We start from the raw sequence: 19,114 nt of genomic DNA on the forward strand, positions 1-19,114 counted from the left end.
AGCGTCCGTAGCCGAGTCGCACTTGAAGGCCCTCATTCAGGGTGATCCGCCAGTTGAGGACTACTGCACCTAGTTCCGTAAATGGTGCGTACCCTCCGGCTGGAATGAACCAGCGCTCAAGAGCCAGTTCAGGTCAGGCCTGGCTGAGAATCTTAAGGATATGCTGGTATGCTACCCCTGTCCTAAAACCTTAGAGGAGACCAGGACTTTGGCCATTAGATTGGACAGACGTGTCAGGGAGAGACAGCGGGAACATCTGTTTTCTCCACAGGGTATTTCCAAACCTGAATCCATTTCTGTGGGACTCAAGTTGGAGGCACAGATGGACGAACCTATGCAGCTTGGTATGACTCGAAGAGAGCAATGTCGCCAATAGGGCACCTGTTTCTACTGCAGCGACTCCAAACATTGGGTTCGTCAATGTCCCAAGATTCCTCATCCCGGAAGATCGTCCAAGTTTGAGGGATCTAAAGAAAAGGTACTTTCGGAGGTGGTAAGAAAGAAGTTGTTGCTACCCATTTCTGTGGCCTTTGGGACTCTCAAGGGGTCAGGTAGAGTGTTCGTTGACTCAGGTTCTGCCTTTTAGTTTTATGGATCTTAAGATGTGTTTTCAGAACGTCCCAGTCTTGATTCAGCCAGATCCAGAGGAACCCTTTGTAGTAGATGTTGACGCATCTGAGGATGGGTGGGGGCTATTCTTTCTCAGGGATCTCCCAACCTCACTAATAAGACCCTGCACTTTCTTTTCATGCGAACTTCTGGCAATCAAATGGGCGTTTGAGGAGTAGAGACATTTTTTAGAAGGGGTCAAACACTGTGTCACGGTTCTTACGGACCATAAGAATTTAGTGTTCCTTGAAGCCGCTAAATGCCTTAATCCTAGGCAAGCCAGGTGGGCCCTGTGTTTCACACGTTTTAACTTCTCTATTACTTTCAGGCCAGGAAGTAAGAATGTCAAGGCGGACGCCTTGTCCTGAAGCTTTTGCGCTTTCCAGCCTTCTGACACCCCTCCCGAACCCATCATGCCGACTCACATCATTTTGGCATTAGTATCTGCAGACCTCTCTTCTGAAATCGCTTCAGCACAACATCTCGCCCCTGGCACGGACACCCTTAGATAAGTTATTTGTTCCTAGGCACTTCCATCTCTGGCTTTTGGGTGAGTGCCATGACTCTGTTTTATGCGATCATCCTGGTAACAATGACACAAAGGAACTTGTGTCTAGGTCTTTCTGGTGGCCCACATTATCTAGAAATATCCGTTCTTATGTGTCTGCTTGTGAGGTATGTGCCAGATCTAAAACTCTGAGATCTCGTCCTGCTGGTGAATTACGACCTCTACCCATTCCGTGCAGGCCATGGTCACATATTTCTATGGATTTTAGTACTGACTTGCCAACCTCCGAGGGGAAGTCAGTGGTTTGGGTAGTGGTCGACCGATTTAGTAAAATGGTGCACTTCGTCCCTCTGATTAAGCTCCCTAATGCCAAGACTCTAGCATCTTTATTTATTGACCACATTGTACGCTTGCATGGAGTTCCTGAAAATATTGTCTCTGACAGGGGTGTTCACTTCGTCTCTAAGTTTTGGAAAGCCTTCTGTCAAAGGTGCGAAATTTCATTGTCCTTTTCGTCAGCTTTCCATCCTGAGACCAATGGGCAGACGGAACGGTTGAATCAGGCGGTTGAACAATTTATGAGATGTTATGTGTCCGACAATCAGCATCGGTGGGTGAGATACCCTCCGTTGGCAGAGTTCGCCATCAACAATCGGGTGAACTCATCCACGGGGGTGTCTCCATTTTTCTGTAACCTGGGCTTCCATCCTCGTTTTAGTACGAGTCCTTCAGTGTCCTCATTCAACCCGGAGGCAGATAATTTTATTCAGAACTGTGCACAGTCTGGGCCCAGGTTCAAACGAACCTGGAAAAGGCCCAGGAGGTTCAACAGGAGCAAGCTGATAAGAGACACTCCAAGGGGGTTATTTTGAGGTCGGTGACAAGGTGTGGCTGTCCAGCAAGTATCTTTCTTTGAAAAGTGTTTCCAGAAAGTTTGCACAGCATTTTGTTGGACCCTACGAGATTATTTACATTATTAATCCCGTGTCTTTTAGATTGAAATTACCTGACTCCCTTCACATCCACAATGTATTTCACAAATCGCTGCTAAAGAAATACATTTCGCTCGTGGTTCCTTCACAAGGACCTCCTTCTCCTGTGGAGGTAGAGGGCCAAGACGAATTTGTCATCTCTAAGATTATTGATGTCAGGAGGGTTCGGAATTCTTTACAGTACTCGGTCCATTGGAAGGGTTTCGGACCTGAGGAGAGGTCTTGAGTACCAGTGCAAAGGATGCATGCCAATGCAGACCAATTTGATTAAAAAATTCCACCGCAAACACAACGGAGAAGTCGCTCCTGCGGTCCTTGGGTCCAGAGGCCCCCTCGTGGAAAAGGGGATACTGTCACAGGGCGCTGGCGACGTCCTCTCCTGTGCCGCCGGCGCCCTGGTGTGACGCGGCGGCAGGCACGCATGCCGCATCCTACTGTAGCACCGAGTGGGAAGCCGCTTGGCGTCTTGGTTGCTGGGGTAACGGGAGGCGGAGTGCGCCCGGCCACATGCTTTCTCTCTGTGCGCCCGGCGTTCCCCGTTCCCATGGTAATGGTCAAGGGGGTGAGTGCTGAGCTGGCCACTCGGCGCTTGGCTACAGACAAGGTGGGAGGTCATGTGGTGCCGGCCACGTCACATGACCCCTGCCCTTCAGTATATAAACAGGCAACCTGCTGGCCACAGGTTGCCTGTAATTAATTGTCCTAGGCTATTTGCTATTGTGTTTCCTGCGCTGGATTTTTACCCGTGCCTGTTTGTGCCCGCTACTGCTTGCTCCTAGTTCCTGATGTTACCTCTTGGCTTGACCTTCGGCTTGTGACCTGACCTGCTCTTGTTCATTCCTGTGTACTGATGTGACCTCCCTGTTTTTGACCCTCTGGCTTGTATTCGGACTCGTCTTGTTGCTCCTCCGTGTTGACTCGACCTCAGTGTTGGAACCCCGGCCTGCCAGCCACCCGTACCCTATTGGCCTAGCTTAGTCTATTACAGTGTCATCGCTTCACTCGCTATTCTGTCTCTGTCCTCTCTGTCTCTACCGCACTTATTGAGGTCAGGGACCGCTGCTCAGTTGCATTCCGTTACCTAGGATGGGCAAGTGCAAGTAGGTAGGGACAGAGGTGTGGGTGGCAGACAGGGGATGCACATACTCCCTTCATATACAGCGGTGTGACAGAAACTAGACATTTGGTAGAAAATGTAAAAGTTGTCAGCATGCCTACAATTTTTCTACAGTTGTCTTTGAAGTAAAGTGTATCTGTGGTATATGAGGAAATTGAATGCATGCTCTGCGTCTCCTTGAAAGAAATACAGACTGCCAATCTGGGTATGTGGGTTAGCTGTGCTCTGGGTCTGTCACTCTGTATAGGTCCTGTTCTCCTCCTGCTCTTCACTAATGGTGCCAGTAGGTGGGTACAAAACGTTTTAGCTAGATTATGTCATGAGGCACAACAAATTCTCCTAGTTAATGAAAATCTGAAATTGTTCAGCTATTTGTGTTCCAAGTGTCAAGGCATACAATTTCCAAAAGAAGACTGGTTACAGAATTGGGTGGTAAAGTGGTTGTTTGCTTTGCACAATCCTTATTAAAAGAGTTTCTTGGCAATAAACTAGTCACAAAGTTTCCTCCTGGTCAGCCCCCAGCAATCATCTGTCCAGAAAACTGCTAGTAAATGTTCAATTTTCTCTACATTGTCACCACAGAAGATACTAGAATTAATCAGTACACATTCAAAGCAATGGGCTGCCTTTGTAACATAGGAAATAACAGGTCCTCTAGCATGAGAGACTGAGGATCTACTGCTCTTCCCTTTGAAACCCACCAGTAGATCACAGAATACTATCTGGCCACCACTGCTGTATACTTTTGGAGCGAGGAACAGTGTTCCAGGATCAAATACTCCAAGAAACCACATTTTTTCTTTGAGAAAGTTTTGATGTATGCCTACATTCATACACCAGTGACCAACAACCTCACAACAGTAAATAGTGGCCATCAAAAAATACCATTAAAAATGGGTACACTGTAAAAAAAAGGGCCATTTGAAGGCCTGGTTTTAATGTACATTTTTTCACCGTTGTGTTAATGTAGCATAAAAGATCTTTTGGAAGAGATTTGTTTATTAACCCAATTACCAGTTTTCAGGTATAGGGTGGCCATAAACATTAGATAGAAGTTGGTTGATGGTGGCAGTTGAACAAGCAAACATCTGGTTAACATTTGTTTCACACACACGGGCATACACATTTTAGAACATAACGGTTACAGTTGTTCAATCTGCCCATACACATTCATGAAACTGAGTGAAGGACAAAAGATCTTCTGGGTTCAAATTAAAATCCTTTCTTCAAAAAGATCTTTCTTTGATTTCAAGATCTTTCGTCTAACTATCGGACAAAGTATTAAACATGGCAGACTTCTTATCAGACAATAATGGCCTGTTATCTGTTGGCTAAAACGATTGTTTATTGTTAAATTTCAAGAAGAACTTTCATTTTGATTGAAGTAGTTTGTTTTGATCAACTGTAGACTAAGGGTACTTTCACACTAGCGTTTTTCTTTTCCGGTATTGAGTTCCGTCACAGGGGCTCAATACCGGAAAAAAAAAACAGATCAGTTTTATCCTAATGCATTCTGAATGGAGAGAATTCCGTTCAGTATGCATCAGGATGCATCAGTTCAGTCCCTCTTACGTTTTTTGGCTGCAGTTTTCTCTTTGGCCAAAAATACTGAACACTTGACGGAATGCCATATCCGGCATTAATTTCCATTGAAATGTACCGGATCCGGTTTCCCGATCTGCGCAGACCTTTAAAAATGAGAGAAAAAAAATACTGGATCCGTTTTTCCAGATGACCATCGGAAAGACGGTTCCGGTATTGCAATACATTTCATAGACGGATCCGCATCCGGATCCGTCTCACAAATGCATCTGTTTGCGTCCGATGACGGAACTGCCTGCTGGAATCCTCTGCCATAAGTGTGAAAGTACCCTAATGTGTATGCCCACCTTATGGACCATCTACTGGTTAAGATGATTGGGCTAATTAACTGGACAGTAAAATGTGATTGATCAAAGTACAAATGAGCAACTGTTCATTTGTTGGGTGATGCTATGACTGCATTATGTAAATGCAACTAACAAGCCAGCAGTGATAGGAAATGAATGTTCCAAATCATTGCCCATTTCACTATAACCCATATTCTATTGTCCAGTTAAACTGGGGGTCATTTACTGAGTTGAAATAGGCATATTTCAGGCACAGATGGCGGTACAACGGTTAGATGCCTCTCTATCTGTCCTGCTCACGCCAGGTGTAAAATTGTTGGCGGGGCGTAGGCGGGGATGGGCCGGTCTCATTCATCACTTTCTACACCTGTTTTAGTAGTAGAAAATAGTCTAAATATAAGACAGCAAGGAAGCTATCTTACATTTAGAACTGGATGCGCCGAAGTTATGGAGAGGCCTGCGCTTCTTCATAACTCCGGCAGATTCACCACCAGCTGTGGGCCTTTGTTTTAATCTTAATAAATGTGCCCCTTAATCTAATATATAAAGCTGAGTGTATGTGTATGTGTCTGTGTGTGTATATCCGCTAAAGGAATCCGCACTTACAAAGGAAGTCGCATTTACAATCATGAAAATCTGGCACACAGATACATCAGGTGTCCGGAAAGGTTTTAGACCCGGTCTCCGCTCTCTAGGACGTACCGTTCCTGAGATATTCCCTAAAAATGCATTAGCCAATAGAAGCTTGGTTACATAACCCTTATCAGCCAATTGAAGCTCGCAGGCCAGTCTCCACACACGCACAGCTTTACACCAGGTTTCCATAACAACCCAGACATTTTTCTTCACTGCTGTAGGTGAGCTTTAAAGGAAATCTGTCACCAGGATAATCGCTATTGAAGTAAAGCCATGGCCTAATAGCACTTAGAACCTTATTTCCAGATTTGCCTTTGTTCCAGCAATAGAAGTTTTTATCCAGGGTGTTACTGACGATTTTTTTGTTTCTGAATGCAGATGCTCTGAAAACATTCCTTTATCCCCTGCCGGCGCACTTCTCTAGTCAGGCTTGAAGTCACGGGGGCAGCGGCCTCCTTGCTTCCAATCAAGGTAACCACGCCCCCTTCCCTGCCCCTTCGCTGTGACTGACAGCAGGCAGTTTGGCTGGCTTTGCAGAACTCTCTGCATAAGCGCTGTCAGTCACAGCAAAGAGGCAGGGAAGGGGGCGTGGTTACCGTGACTTGAAGCAAGTCTAGAGAAGGCGCGCTGGCAGGGAATAAAGGAACGTTTTCCAAGCTTTTGCCGCATCTTCATTCAGGAACAAAACAATTGCCAGAAACACACTGCTCGCTACTCTCAGGTAATGCTGGCGGCTTCAAATGGTTTTTGGAGGTGACAGGTGGTGGGGGGCTGTGGAGGTCACTGTTAAGGGGGCAGGGTGCTGTAGATGTCACTGTTATAGTGAATAGTGTTAATATATTTTAACGACACACACAAACATTAAATGAAATAGATGAAATATACCCGAGCGAAGCCGGGTCCTTCAGCCAGTGTGTAATATAAAGCGTCTGTTGTGCCATATTTTTCGAGTTCCACTGCTGGCTATACGTGCACAAACTGCAACTGTTATAGATAGCGTGATGAGTGCAGCTAACTAAGTGAAGTAAACAACAGGTTAAAAAGACAACATTTTATTTTTGATTATTTTACAGAGAAAAAAACTCTTGGTGCTGATAACCAGATCCTATGTAATGTGGTGGAGCATAACTTGCTTCCATTGTAAATTAATGACACAATTCACTGCTTCATACTCGCAAGAAGGGTTTGTGTCACTTCAGTGACATTTATTATGTATTATTTATTATGTAGAGAAAGTTAACACAAGGCACTTACTAATGTATAGGTATGATCCCGAAACTTTGCTGGCTGGATTTATTTTCCCATCACATTAAACATCAGCAGTGGCCGTGTTTGCACATTATAGGAAAATGCACTGGCGTCTCTGGTGGCCAAGACCAAGGGAGCTCACATACGCTGGCGCTTTTTCCTGAAGTGTGCAAGCACGCCCACCGCTGATGAACTGCAGGGTGGTCGTAACCATTGAAATTTAAAGTGTAGAATGTGATGGAAAAATGAATCCAGCCAGCAAAGGAGCCAATATGGACAATCACAATACATTAGTAAGTGCCTTGTATTAACTTTCTCTTCATAATAAATGCTATTTGCTGAAGTGACACAACCCCTTTAACTGTAGCACATAAGTAGAGATGAGCGAATTTCATGTCATGAAATTCGTTCACGCTTAATTTGGTGGTAAAAGCAGAATTGCGTTATGGATTCCATCACCATGGGAGTCCTCTCCTGCATAACGGAAACAGGACAGATCCGTTATGCAGGCCATAGACTTCTATTATGATGGAGTAAATAACGGAATGCCTCTAAAGGCATTCCGTTATGCATTCTGTCATAGAATTGCGTTATGTCCATGGTAACGGAATCCATATCTTAATTCTGCTTTTACCAACAAACGAAGCGTGAACAAATTCAAAATATGAAATTCGCTCATCTCTACACATAAGTAATGAGATCAGGCCTCTGAGTTAAGTTCCCAGTTTCTTCTATATTCTTTTTCGAAGTTGGGGAATTGATGGAAAATCCAATAATATGAAGACTTTTGTTTTCTTGAGATTAAATTCCATCTTTTAAAGATATCTCTTCCTTGTACTTTGAAACCTTCTTCCTATATGTAGGGCTGTAAAGAAATCAAATATCAGCATCAAATATCAGCAGTCACCAGAGCAAGGCACAGAAAACTGTCACATACTGTTACGCAATATGACACGAACATTGTGTAATACAAAGGGTGCAATATCTTCAGTTATATTAATAATAAGTGTTAAGGCCGATTAATTGGCCTGTATTTGTGGGAGGGGCACGGTTGCCTACCGTATTTTTCGCCCTATAGGACGCACCGGCCCATAAGAGGCACCTAGGTTTTTGGGGAGGAAAATAAGAAAAAAATTATTTTTAACCAAAAGGTGTGCTTTTGGTGGGTTTGGAACTAATGGTGGTCTGTGGGTGGCACTATTACTGGGGATCTGTGAAGGACACTGTTATGGGGGGATCTGTGGATGACAGACACTGTTATGGGGGGGATCTGTGGATGACAGACACTGTTATGGGGGGGATCTGTGGATGACGGACACTGTTATGGGGGGGATCTGTGGATGACGGACACTGTTATGGGGGGGATCTGTGGATGACGGACACTGTTATGGGGGGGATCTGTGGATGACGGACACTGTTATGGGGGGATCTGTGGATGACGGACACTGTTATGGGGGGGATCTGTGGATGACGGACACTGTTATGGGGGGGATCTGTGGATGACGGACACTGTTATGGGGGGGATCTGTGGATGACGGACACTGTTATGGGGGGATCTGTGGATGACGGACACTGTTATGGGGGGATCTGTGGATGACGGACACTGTTATGGGGGGATCTGTGGATGACGGACACTGTTATGGGGGGATCTGTGGATGACGGACACTGTTATGGGGGGATCTGTGGATGACGGACACTGTTATGGGGGGATCTGTGGATGACGGACACTGTTATGGGGGGGATCTGTGGATGACTGACACACTGTTACAGGGGGGGGATCTGTGGATGGCACTGTTACAGGGGGGGGGGATCTGTGGATAGCACTGTTACAGGGGGGGGGATCTGTGGATAGCACTGTTACAGGGGGGATCTGTGGATGGCACTGTTACAGGGGGGATCTGTGGGTGGCACTGTTACATATGTGCCATCCACAGCCCCCCCACCCCATAACAGTGCCATCCACAGCCCCCCAGCCCATAACAGTGCCATCCACAGCCCCCCAGCCCATAACAGTGGCATCCACCGATCATCCAATAGCTCCCCCCCCCCGCCGCCACCGCCACCGCCGCCGCCGCCTGTATACTAATATTAAATGTCTTATTCAATTAAATTGTATTAAATATGCCCCCTCACTCCTATATTGCTAATCGAACCTTAAATCCTTTTCCTAGGTGCTGTAATGCAGGCCGGGCGGCCGGCGCGTCACTAGCTGACGTCACTTGCCTGCGCCGCCTGCTTCATTCATAAAGTAGGCGGCGCAGGCACGTGACATCAAGGAGTTACGCTGCCGCCAGCCCAGCCTGCATTACAGCACCTAGGAATAGGATTTAAGGTACGATTAGCAATATAGGAGTGAGGGGGCATATATAATACATTTTAATCGAATAAGACATTTAATATTAGTATACCGGAGCGGCGGGGCGGTGCTATACTACACTGATTGCACCGCCCCGCCGCTATTCCCGGCCCCCAGCTCCTCCTCCCAGTCCCTCCCCCGGCCCTAGCTCACGCTACATCGCATCCAGCGATGTTAAATTGTCAGCATTCGCCCCATAAGACGCAGGGGCATTTCCCCCCGATTTTTTTGGGGGGAAAAGTGCGTCTTATGGGGCGAAAAATACGGTATATCATGGCACCTCTGCCCCTCCTTCAATGAACGACGTGTCAAACTCTGGCCTCGTTCGGTGCGTGAGGATTGCCTCTGGTCAAGCTCCCAGAAGTTCGTTTCTCAGAGGTTCGTTTTGTGCGCAAGCTACTGGATCAGGTAAGTGACTGCCACGCTTTGCAGTCTCGATCTCACAAGTCCGGCCGGCAGTGCCGGCTCCCTAGGTAAAGGGGGAGCCACACTGCACCGGAGCGTCTGCCAGGCAGCTTCAGCTCCCACGCGGCATGAATCGTAGGGTGCAGGGGTCAGCCCGATCCCGATTCGAATTTCTCCCCCCCTTCAATGTCTGGCACAGGCCGCTGTGCCACTAGTTAGGCAGGGTCCTTGGCAGCAGCATTGTTCCCCCCCCCCTTTATGCCCGCACTGGCCCCATGTCATCTTGCAGCACACTTACCCGTGCGTTCCTGCTTGTGGTCTCCTCTGCTGTCTGCACGAGCTACAGGTGGCTGGTAACTGTGTGGGCTCCCCCTGGTGGCCGCTGGAGCCGATACAGTCCATGAGCAGCGTTGGATGGTGCAGGCTCCCTCTTGTGGTGACTGCCGGCAGTGCAGTCCGTGGCTCTGTGCTCTGTGTTTGCTCCATCTAGTGGCCACCAGAGCTATGACCACCTTGGGGAGATTTAGTTAGGGTTGTTAAAAAAAAAAAAAAAAGGGGAATAAATAAAGAGGAAAAAAAAGAAAAGAAAAAAGAGAATACATGCTTTTTGATTGATAGAGTTGTGTTTTAGGGAAGGGGCGTCACACTTGTTCAGTGCTAGTTAGAGGATCTCCGTATTGTTGGGCGCACGCCTCTACGCCTGGCGGTATGTCGTATGCAGGGATCTTACATGTGATTTATTCCAGGATCTGTGTCGTCCTTCTTCAAATATATTCTGCACGTTGTTCAACCATCAGGGTACAGTATGGCAGTGGCTGTGTCGTGTTACTATTCCTCTTCTCTCCTTCTGGTGGTGGGTCAGTTGTGCCACCGTCAGACTCATCAATCACTGGGGTGTTCTAGGTTCAGCTATCGCTTCTCCTTGGCTCAGGTCCTCTCGTCCCTTTTTCACTCGTATTCTTCACAGTTGCATGGGTCTCGACCTACTCACAGCTTACGTCACATGATCCCGGTGTCGGTTGACAGTCAGGGTTTGATTTGTGCATACTGTATCCACAGGATATGTCACGTGCTTCAGACATAGTGGAGACTTCGGTCGACGAGAACCCCGCCAGGATGTCAGAAGGGGGCAGTGTGTCGTCTCTTCGCAGTTGGACCGTCCCTAGGCTGATGACGGAGTTGTCCAGAAGGGGTATTTCGTATCCCGCTTCTGCTAGGAAGGCCGAGTTATACCGGTTACTGGTCGTTAACTTAGGCCCTCAGCAGCAGGAAGAGGTCCCCATGGTCACAGTTCAGAATTCTCTGACACAAATCCATCTGATGTTGAATGAGAGAAGGGAAGAACTTGATTTGTATTTATTTAGGATAACGGAGTTGGGATACATGTATGGTGGTAGTTCCTTCTACGACTACCATTGTTCTTTCTCGGCCAAGGCAGCTGCCACTTTAAGTCAGTTCCAGTTTCTCACAAATTGGGCTAACATTGATACAGAGATTTTTGTAGGCATTTCGCCGGGCTTAGGGCACCTTCGTGCTCCCTGTGCCATTCAGTTGACCATTCTACTGTGTGGTGTCATAAGGCTGTTTTAAGTGAGGGGTCCAGTTCTACAGGTCCTGTTCCGGCCCGTCCGATTCACACAGATCCTCTGGTTTAGTTGACAAGCTGGGTAGACCCATCAAACTACTCGGCAGGTCACAGATTTGTAATAATTTCAACTACGCATCCTGTAACTTCAGTCAGTGTCGCTTGCTACACATATGTACTAAACTGCTTCAGAGCCCACCCTAAAGTAGTCTGTTCATTAAAATCAGATAATAATTACATGTGTGTTGTTAATATAGTTCGGTTGCAGCAGTTCTTACGCAGATATTCTGACCCAGGCTTCGTGGAGTTCCTTAGCACAGGGTTTAGGTTTGGTTTCCACACCGGGGTGGTGGCCCTTCCAGAGTCTACACACGAGAGCAGGAACTTACAGTCCGCTGACCATCACCCTTTGTTCCCACAATATCCGACAACTCTCCCGTAATTTTGTCCGACGCCACTGCCAATACAGGTTTCACGGCTATTTTTGGCAACCATTGGTTAGCAGACAGATGGCCAATCGAAGTTAGCTCCATTCCTGGGTTTTCCGTACCTCAGCAGTTTTTGAACTCTACCCCTTAGTGGCAGTGTCCTATACCTAGGGTCAAAGTTGGTCAGGTCAGACTGTGTCCTTCATGTCCGATAATACAGCCGTCATCGAGATTCTCAATAGTGGTTCTTCTAAGTCTCCATGTGTCATGTTATTTCTTCGGCGCCTGGTCCTTCTGTCATTACAACACCAATTTTGTTACGTAGCTTCACATGTAGCCGGTAACCACAACGTAGCAGCCGACGCGTTATCTCGGTTTAATTTTACCCCTTTTTCACAGATCTGTCCAGAAGCAGACGCCATCGGGAGCCCAGTCCCTCCATACGCTGCTCTAATCCTTCCATAGACGCTCATCTCGCCACCGCTCGGTCACTGTTACTCAAGTCCCTCTCACCCAATACAGCCAGAGCCTACCAGACAGGTTGGAGAGCCTTCCAGAGATTTCAGGACTCTTGTCCGCAAGGTGACACCGAGTTCGTTCCGTACATCCTGGCGTTCATAGGTTACTGTCACACCAATCTGAAACTATCCCACACCATGGTCAAGTCCTACCTCGCAGGGGTGCAACATTTTAGAGCCATGAGTTTCCCTCAGTCAGGTTCATTATTTTCAATTCATGCCTGTAAAGTACTCTGAGGGGTCTCGAGAAAAGCGACTGCGAGTCACGCACTCGCCGGCTACCCATCACTGGCCAGCTTTTCCGCGACCTTTCCGACTTGTTAGACAAAACCATTCGGTGCCCTGCTTAGTTTGGTAATAAAAGCTGCCATGTACCCGGCCTTTACGGGTTTTGAGACCGGCCGAGTTTACTTCCCTGGCTAACAGTAGCAGATACGTCACTCTCAGTCAGCTCTCGGCTTCTAGAGATGCTTTCATACTCTCGCTACTCACCACCAAGACCTCTCAGGTAGGCCCTCCGACCCAGGTGTTTTTCTTCCCGACCTCATCATTGGTGTCCCGTGCTGCAACAGCTTCTGTCCTCTCTGCCAAACAAGCCGCCCGACAGTCCTTGCTACCATTCAACAATACTCACCTTACCGGTCCTCAATTCATAACTCATATTCGTGTTTACTGACTAATCTTGCAGTGGACCCGTCCTCAATATCCGGGCATTCGTTTTGCATAGGGGTGGCATCCGCCGCTTCAAGGAATTGGGTTCCAGCACATGTAATTAAAAGACTAGGTCGTTGGCGTTCGTCCTGTTTCAGCCGCTACATTCCTGAATCTTGCTTGTCAGAATTTGGTGTTATGAATAAATGTTTGTAGCTTTGCGATATGATAGGAATTGTTGTTCTTTTTGGCCTCCTTCAGCTATCCCTTCGACGTCGCGGTTTCGGCATAACTCTAACCGCTTTAGCTAGCCAGCAGGTAGGAGTCCTTCTTTCGTGAGTGCCCCGACCACAAGTGTTAAGGCCGATTAATTGGCCTGTATTTGTGGGAGGGGCACGGTTGCCTATATCATGGCACCTCTGCCCCTCCTTCAATGAACGACGTGTCAAACTCTCCCACCCTACCCACCCTCAATCTCAGCTTCACAACAAGGGGATGGCCTCCTTCAGCTATCCCTTCGACGTCGCGGTTTCGGCATAACTCTAACCGCTTTAGCTAGCCAGCAGGTAGGAGTCCTTCTTTCGTGAGTGCCCCGACCACAACTAACATTCTGTTCCATTAATTATTTATTAATATTTTATGTTCTAGGAAAGATTCTATCCCTTTTTGTGGTTCTTCGTTAATCTCAACTTACCATGTGACAGCAAGGCCAAAAATCTAAGTAAATATAGGTTTTTCCCCGATTGATATATATATATTTATATATATCCCCCCTTTCCACCCCCCAGAAAAATAAGAGAGAAAAAATTCCTGAACCCCAAGTGATCAGTTGTTTAACAGAAAGGGCTTAGCAAAACACACACTGCATGAAATCATCTCCCAGTTACTAAGTGCTACTGATCCCCCCCCCCCCCGCATCTCCTCTAGCTCACTGTGCACGTTTGACCTAGTCGCGGAAGAAGAAGTCTCCAGGCTCCTCTAGTCCTACCACATGCACCACATGCACCTCTGACCCCATTCCCTCACACCTACTCCAGTCTCCCTCTCTGGTCATCACCACTTACCTAACAAAAATCTTCAACCTCTCTCTCTCTTCTGGTATCTTCCCCTCCTCTTTCAAACAGACCAGTCTCCAATCTTCCGTTCATCTCTAAACTCCTGGAGCGTCTGGTCTACTCTAGACTCGTCCACTATCTCTCTGTTCACTCTCTCCTTGATCCATTACAATCTGGTTTCCGCACCCTACCTTCGACAGAATCTGCCTTCACCAAAGTGACAGATGACCCAAGATGCAATGGTAACTACTCTCTGCTCATTCTCCTTGACACTGATCTTTCCTTCACCCCCTACATCTAATCTCTCTCCCACTCATGTTGCTTGCACCTCAAAAACATCTGTAGAATCTGCCCTTTTCTCATTATGGAAACAACAAAAACTCTCATTGTTGCCATGATCCATTCCCGCCTCGATTACTGTACGGGTACCTCACTATTAATTGGCCCCCTTCTCCAGACTTTCCCCTATCCAATCTTTTTTTAATGCAGCAGCCAGGGTCACCTATCTGTCCAACCGCTACTCCGACGCCTCCACTCTGTGTCAGTCATTGCACTGGTTGCCCGTACACTAGAATCTAATATAAACTGCTTGTCCTCATCCACATAGCTCTCAAAAGTGCTGCACTCCCCTACATCTCTTCCCTCATCTCTGTTTATTACCCTACCCGTGCTCTTCGTTCAGCCAATGACTTACGGCTGACTTCCACCGTAATTCGAACCGCTCACTCTCGGCTCCAAGACTTCTCCCGAGCTGCAACGGGAATGCCCTACTCCAAGAAATCAGGTTAAAACACAACATACACAGTTTTAAGAGCTCCCTAATAACTCCTCTTTTTAGGGTGGCCTATCACATTCCCTGATCTAACTCCTTTCCATATAGCCCATTTATCATTTCTTGAACCTGATCCTCCACCAAACTCTCCACTACACCCAGGGGCACTTCATATTTCGGCTCCTGACTGGCTCATACAGCTTTATATCTCCTCATAGATTGTAAGCTCTTGCAAGCAGGGTCCTCATTCCTCTTGTTGCAATTATTGATTTGTCTATTGCTATTGTAACACAGTGAGGAGTAGTGTCTGGCAAGGCAGGTATTTTTCCTCCCAGCATGTGCGACTGGGCTGGTTTCCAGCTAGGTGAGGTCAAATACCAGACCAGAGTTTAAGTGCTGGTCCGGGTTTTGGCAGCACCTGGCTGTCCTAAAATAGGCAGCTGGGCTCAGCAGAGATGTCTCTGTTTTTGGGATCTGAGGCATTGAGCTGTGCTGGAGGGCTGAGAGCTGCATGCTGGGGAAACAGGCCCCCTAAAGCCTGCTGTGAACTACTTTTTACAGTCCCTCAGGTGACTGATATCAGGAGATCAAGGATATTATCTGAACGTGGAGGAATCTAACAGCCTTCTTGATTTCTCTTGATTCAGTGTTGATAGGGTTAATGACCACTTCCCTTTTCTCAGCTGTTGCTCAGTGGTCATCACTTCTAACCTTTATAGTCTGACCCCACCCTTCTGACTATGCAGTAGATAGCTTCATTTGGGTTCGGCTGAGCTGGTGTGAGTTTGTCTCTGGTGTTTCTGCTCGTCCGTCTCTACAGAAGTTAAGTGTCACGTTTGTTTGTGTTTGTTATATTCCCTGTCATTTGTATCTGGGCCTGAGACAGATACTTCCATTCATCCATCTGGGGAGGAATTGGTTGTCTCTGGTCCTAACCTTTTCCAGGGCCTAATAGGGATATAAAGGCCTAGGTATCCTGCATATGAATATTCCTACCTTCAGGGTCTATTCATATTGATAGTTAAGGCCCGGATTAGGGTTGTCTAGGAGGAGACCTGTTTCTTCCCTAGTTTCCAGACCCAGTTACTGTTCCCCTTCCCTCCTGTGTTTAGTGTGGAGTTTCCCCCCCCACACTGATCACTGATCGTGACACTACTGGAGGCAGAACTGCCAGCCAGGTGACTTGTGTTATATGAACTTTCCATTGTGTGTGGACTAACACCAAGACTGCAAAGTTACGTGCTGTTTTGTCCAGTTGCCTCAAGTGTGAATAAACAAAGACTTTTTGAGTTAAGAACTTGTATTTTGCCTCTGTACTGCGTCCGCTTACCCTATCTACCAGAGCGAAACCCCACAGTATGTTATTTATGAATGTTTGTACATGAACTGCTGAACTGTGAAGGAGCCCAGCACCGCCTGCATCCTCCTTGCTCCCTGACGTCACAAAGCTAGAGCGCCGTAATCTCGCGATGCGTGAGCAAGCGCATGCGGAGTGTCGGCATAGTGTTCCTTCCCTGTGCTGGCATCAGCCTCAGGGAACGAACTGCGCATGTGCTAGCTCGCACATCGCGAGCATACGGCGCTCTAGCTTTGTGACGTCGGGGAGCAAGGAGGAGATTCGGAGGATGTGGGGCGGTGCTGGGCTCCTTCACAGTGGGCGTGGCTGGGCTCCGAGTCAGAGAACGCTGGATTCATCTCTGAAGCACGGAGGAGACAGAACTCATCTAAGGTTCATTTACATATATATAAAATCGCTTTTATCACACAATAAAAGCACACAGAGCTATGGGGACTGGGTATTGCAGATGTGCTAGCGGCAATCTAGCAGCCTATGTCCTCAGCTCTATACCCCAAATCCCGGTGACAGGTTCCCTTTAAAGGTCTCTTTAGAATAGTGCTTGTTTCTGAGACCATATGGACAGGTTAGCTTTTAAGAATTGTTCATATGAGGCGGTGCTGAATGTGGCTGTTGCTGCTGGGGTGATGTGCCTGTGGGTTGGTGGGATCCAGTGCCAAGAGGTCTTAGGGCCCTTGCACATGACCGTATGCCCTCTTAGACATACGGTCCGTGAGTGGGCCATATGTCCTGAAGCGGCATTGATCGTGTGCACAGGAGCACATAGCATCATAAGTTGCTACCTGTCCCATTATATAGATCTATTTCTACAACCATATGTTCGCAGTCTCCCCAGTTATCTACACGACTCTTGCCAACTGATCCGAGAATTGAGCACAATTCCATATAAAGACACATACTCTCTATTCACTATGGATGTTACTGCATTGTATTCCAACATACAACATGACCTAGGGATAAAATGCATAAATAGAATACTATCAAAGGATAAAAAACTAAAACCACCACAAATAAACTTCCTCCTGGACAGCCTAAAATTCATTCTGGAAAACAACTTCTTCATATATAACCATACCACATACCATCAGTGCAGGGGGACCGCGATGGGGACGAAAGTGGCACCGTCCTTTGCTAATCTGTTCATGGGGGAATTCGAAAAGGAACACATCTTGAACCTTTCCAAACCAAACAAACACATTGTCTACTACAGACGTTATATAGATGACCTGTTCATCATCTGGGATGGAAACAAAAAACAAGCACAAGATTTCTGCACTGAGCTAAACTCCACAGATTGGGGAATCTCCTTCACCCCAATTTTCGACAAGACACAGATCGATTTTCTCGATATCACAATCACCAGCGTAAACAACCATCTCATAACTAAAACATATTTCAAAACAGTAGACACAAACAGTTATATACATTTCACAAGCTTCCATCACAAAAAATGGCTCAAAAATATCCCCTACAGCCAATACAAACGAATCAGACGTAACTGCACACAAAGGGAAGATTTCATTCTACAAGCTAAAATAATAGAAAAGAGATTCAGGGAAAAGGGGTACCCCAAGAAACTAATAAAAGACGCATACGAAAAAACCACACAAATCTCACAAAAAACCTGTTTAGAGAAGGGAATCAAAAACGAACAAAAATCCGACATGCATCTAAGCCTAATCACACAATATAACACATCTAACAAAACCATCCGTTCAATACTAGCCAAACACTGGCATATTTTACAACAAGACCCCTACCTCGAAAAATATTTGGCATCACAACCAAGAATCATCTACAGAAGAGCCCCCACCATGAAAAACATGCTAGCTCCCAGTAAACCAAAACAACATGAGAGAACCTCAGAAAGGGACAGGCCAGACCAAAAAGGCAGCTTCAAATGTGGAACAAAAACCTGCCTATGCTGTAAGGCTATCACACACAACCGTACACATTTTTCTTCAAACAAAAATGGATCCAACTTCATGATAAAACACCATATGACATGCCAAACCTGCTATGTGGTATACCTCATTGAATGTAAATGTGGCCTCCAGTACGTGGGACGCACAACCCAGGCCCTACACAACCGTCTAAACCAACATAGATACAACATACGCAGACAATACCTCAAACACAGCCTCTCCAGACACTGCGCATCAACAATGGAAAAAGAAAAACATCCTCTAACAATCACCCCAATTGAATTCATACCAGAAAATCCCTTCAACAGATTCAACACCTTACAAAAGAGAGAAGTATACTGGATATATCAGCTGGATACCCTTGCACCATATGGACTGAATGAAATTTCTGAAACCATACTATAGACTAAAATATGAATTAACAAATTCCGTTCTCTAAAAAAGACTAAATAAAAATATAAAAATCACACATACATATCCATACCCCCAGCGGGCCCATCGTTTAGGTGCGTATATACACCATAACAATCCTACTGTTATCCATCCAATTCTTGTATGTGTGTATATATACACATACATATATTTTTTATATATTCTTTATTACAATTTTTATGTCTATCTATGTGTGTGTGTGTGTGTGTGTGTGTGTGTATGTGTATATATGTGTATGTGTATATGTGTTTGTATGTGTATATATATATATATATATATATGTGTTTTATACTTCACATTTTTATTTATTATTTTTTATTTTTATTTTCCTTTTACATTATATATTTTTTTATATTCTCTACATTTTTTCATTTACATTTGGTTTTATAATTATAATTATTGTTATATCTACCATTATATTTATCCTATCATCCATCTATCTACTTATATCAAGTAATCTCTATTTTACTTCCAGTGATCGTCCATTCAAATTCAATTCAAATATAATATATATTGTTCCCCCCCCCCCTCGCCGTTCCCCTTCCCCTTCCCTACCCTTTATGCCTTTATTTCACTACCAAATAAAATTACTAGTATACCCGATCAGGCTAGCAAGAAGATATGAACAGAG

The 19,114-nt window shown here is 46.0% G+C and overlaps 1 protein-coding gene across 1 annotated transcript in view; it reads right to left on the minus strand.

The window, feature by feature from the left end:
• Window positions 1–7,560: 7,560 nt before the first annotated feature.
• LOC122920659 (solute carrier family 22 member 6-B-like) overlaps window positions 7,561–19,114 on the minus strand; it is a 72,663-nt gene continuing 61,109 nt past the window's right edge. The window contains exon 10 of the mRNA XM_044270332.1: window positions 7,561–7,864. Coding sequence (XP_044126267.1) covers window positions 7,801–7,864 — 64 coding nt within the window. The 3' untranslated portion in view covers window positions 7,561–7,800. The remainder of the gene's footprint in view (window positions 7,865–19,114) is intronic.

Source organism: Bufo gargarizans, chromosome 10 (genome assembly GCF_014858855.1).
Source record: "Bufo gargarizans isolate SCDJY-AF-19 chromosome 10, ASM1485885v1, whole genome shotgun sequence".
Classification (NCBI taxonomy): domain Eukaryota; kingdom Metazoa; phylum Chordata; class Amphibia; order Anura; family Bufonidae; genus Bufo; species Bufo gargarizans.